The 2,343-nt window shown below is 42.4% G+C and overlaps 1 protein-coding gene across 1 annotated transcript; it reads right to left on the bottom strand.

The window, feature by feature from the left end:
* Window positions 1-398: 398 nt before the first annotated feature.
* Window positions 399-1,194, bottom strand: LOC123397600 (pathogenesis-related protein PRB1-2-like). The gene has a single exon (XM_045092136.1). It carries the CDS (start codon window positions 1,070-1,072, stop codon window positions 578-580), a length of 495 nt encoding a protein of 164 aa, XP_044948071.1. The 5' UTR covers window positions 1,073-1,194; the 3' UTR covers window positions 399-577.
* Between the last annotated feature and the right edge of the window lie 1,149 nt (window positions 1,195-2,343).

The following is a 2,343-nucleotide window of genomic DNA, read 5'->3' as shown; positions in this document are numbered from 1 at the left end:
AGTATGGACTAGGAGAGATGTCTCTGTTCTAATTTTATCGACATACAATAAGTAAGAATTATTGTTAAAGTGGTGTGACGAAGACCATCAAAATTTGAAGTGCACTTTATATTTTGGGAAGGAGGGAGTACTAAGATTTTTGAGCTCTTTCACTATATTTTCGTAAATACTACCTGTAATTTAACATAAGACCTTTTAGATCACTAAAGTAGTGATCTACAAGGTCTTACGTATTTTTCATCTTATTATATGATATTTTCTTCGTTCTTAAATATATAAGTCTTTTTAGAGATGTAATTAGAAGACTACATACGGAGCAAAATTAGTGAGTCTACGTTTTAAAGTATGTTCATATACATCTGTATGTAATCTTTTAGCGAAACCTCTGAAAAGACTTATATTTAAAATCAGAGGAAGTAGTTTATAGAGGGAGTACATATTTATAGTTATTCCATATAAAATGCAGAAAAAGATACGCTGATCTTGATCTTAAAGAAAAAGATACGCTGATCTAAATCTATTTGCTGCCAAGCCAATCAAATCAATATGGCCTCTGTCCCGCAAAAAAAAAAAGAAGTCAATATGGCCTCTGCCCAATGTAGTTGCCGGGAGGGCTATAATTGCAAGTGATGAACACGCCGGCGTCGTGCTTGCACAGCAGGCGCGCGCAGCCGACATGCGTCGAGTTGCGCCACACTATCTGCGTGTAGTGCCCGCACTGCTCACCGGCGGCGCAGCTGTTGGATGCGTAGTTGTAGCTGGCCTTCTCGTCAGCCCATATCTTCACGGCCTGCGCCGCCGTCCAGTCCTTGCCGGAGCCCCAGAAGAGGTTCTCCCCGTACTGTGGTGCCTTTGAGTGCACTAGCTTGCAATCACCGGAGCGTTGCCTGGCGTAGCTCGCTGCATAGGCCGCCACGGCCGCATCCCAGGTCACAGGGCCCAGGCCGACGGCGGCGCGGGCGATGTTGTGGGCGATGACATAGTCTTGTGGCGAGTTCTGGGCATGGGAGGGGTTAGCCATGGCGGCTGCCATTGCCAGCACAACCAAAAGGGCAAGTTTAGATGCCTCCATATGTGTATGCGTGTGAATGTGCTATATTTTGTTTATATGTTCTCTTTCGTATCCTTGTGAGGTAGAGCCAACTTTGGCAGTGTATTTATACATCAATTTTGTTGAAGGATAAGCCAAAATTATCAAGCATGCGTAACTGTGGATGGCAGGATGTAATGAAGGATATTGGATAAGCACCGTGAATTAGTGTCTACCTTAGAATCGCATTTATATATACAAAATTTAGAAACAAAAGTTGCGTACATACTGCAAAGTATTAAATGAATGAATGGAGATCCAAAAAATGCCCATTACCATTAAAATATCACCTAAGTATTTTTTTGGAAAAGTTTGATAATAAAAATTGATTAATAAGATAGGAAAGAAAAACAAGAGCAAGAGAATAACAACATAATGTCGGCTAAGGAAGTTTGAAGAATATATTTGCACATACTAGATTACAATGATAAATTTATGTAAGCTAACCAATAAGCGCATGTATAAAACAACGAAATTGATTCCTTTGAACCGACCTTAGACTCTCGCATCGACAACCACCTCGTGCGAGCGACATACATCTAGTGTGCATGCCCTCGCCCTCTTCCTTATTGCCTCTCGGGCTATTAGAATTCATCATTTTTTCTTGCTCGTGGAATACTTTCAGCTCCATCTCCCAATTGGGTCATGGCGTCACCGCCCAAAGTGAATCCAACGAGGGCTATAGGTGGGGATGAGGGAAGAGCGGCACGTGTTGCAAGACGGACGTGTTCTCGTTGCAACCAAGACGACACATGGGTGCTCCAAGCTACCAGTCTGTGGGGACCCCGACTCATAAGTCGAAGTCACCGAATGCACGTGTATATTGATCCGAGAGATCAATGCTCATCGAACACACAGAAGCTGAATATAACAAAAGTCTTACATCCATACATACTGTCTTACAAAAATTATGACCATTATGGTCAAGTCTTACATAGATAGAACCAGAAATGACAAACATCAAACACAAACTCGAGTCGGAAATCTTCAACGATAACTTGGACCCATGCCATCAGCCTTACCCCTACACTCATTCTGACTGTGAAGCGTTCTAATTTGCATGATCGTCACCAAGGTATTCTTCACCATGTTCCTGCTCTCCCATTTATGGCCAATTAAATAACCAGTGGCAAGCCAATGTGTATTTTGAATGTACTTGCAAGCAACCCATGTTTGGAACAAGGAACAACAATGGATGATATAGCACTGGTGGAAAAAAGGCCTTTGGTCGCGGTTCGCAACTGCCATTAGTC

This window comes from Hordeum vulgare, chromosome 5H, assembly GCF_904849725.1.
Source record: "Hordeum vulgare subsp. vulgare chromosome 5H, MorexV3_pseudomolecules_assembly, whole genome shotgun sequence".
NCBI classification, from domain to species: Eukaryota; Viridiplantae; Streptophyta; class Magnoliopsida; order Poales; family Poaceae; genus Hordeum; species Hordeum vulgare.
This window is presented reverse-complemented; position numbering and strand designations above follow the sequence as displayed.

Bases quoted from the DNA above. Each gene is read 5' to 3' on its own strand.
- LOC123397600 (XM_045092136.1), bottom strand. From the start codon at position 1,072: ATGGAGGCATCTAAACTTGCCCTTTTGGTTGTGCTGGCAATGGCAGCC.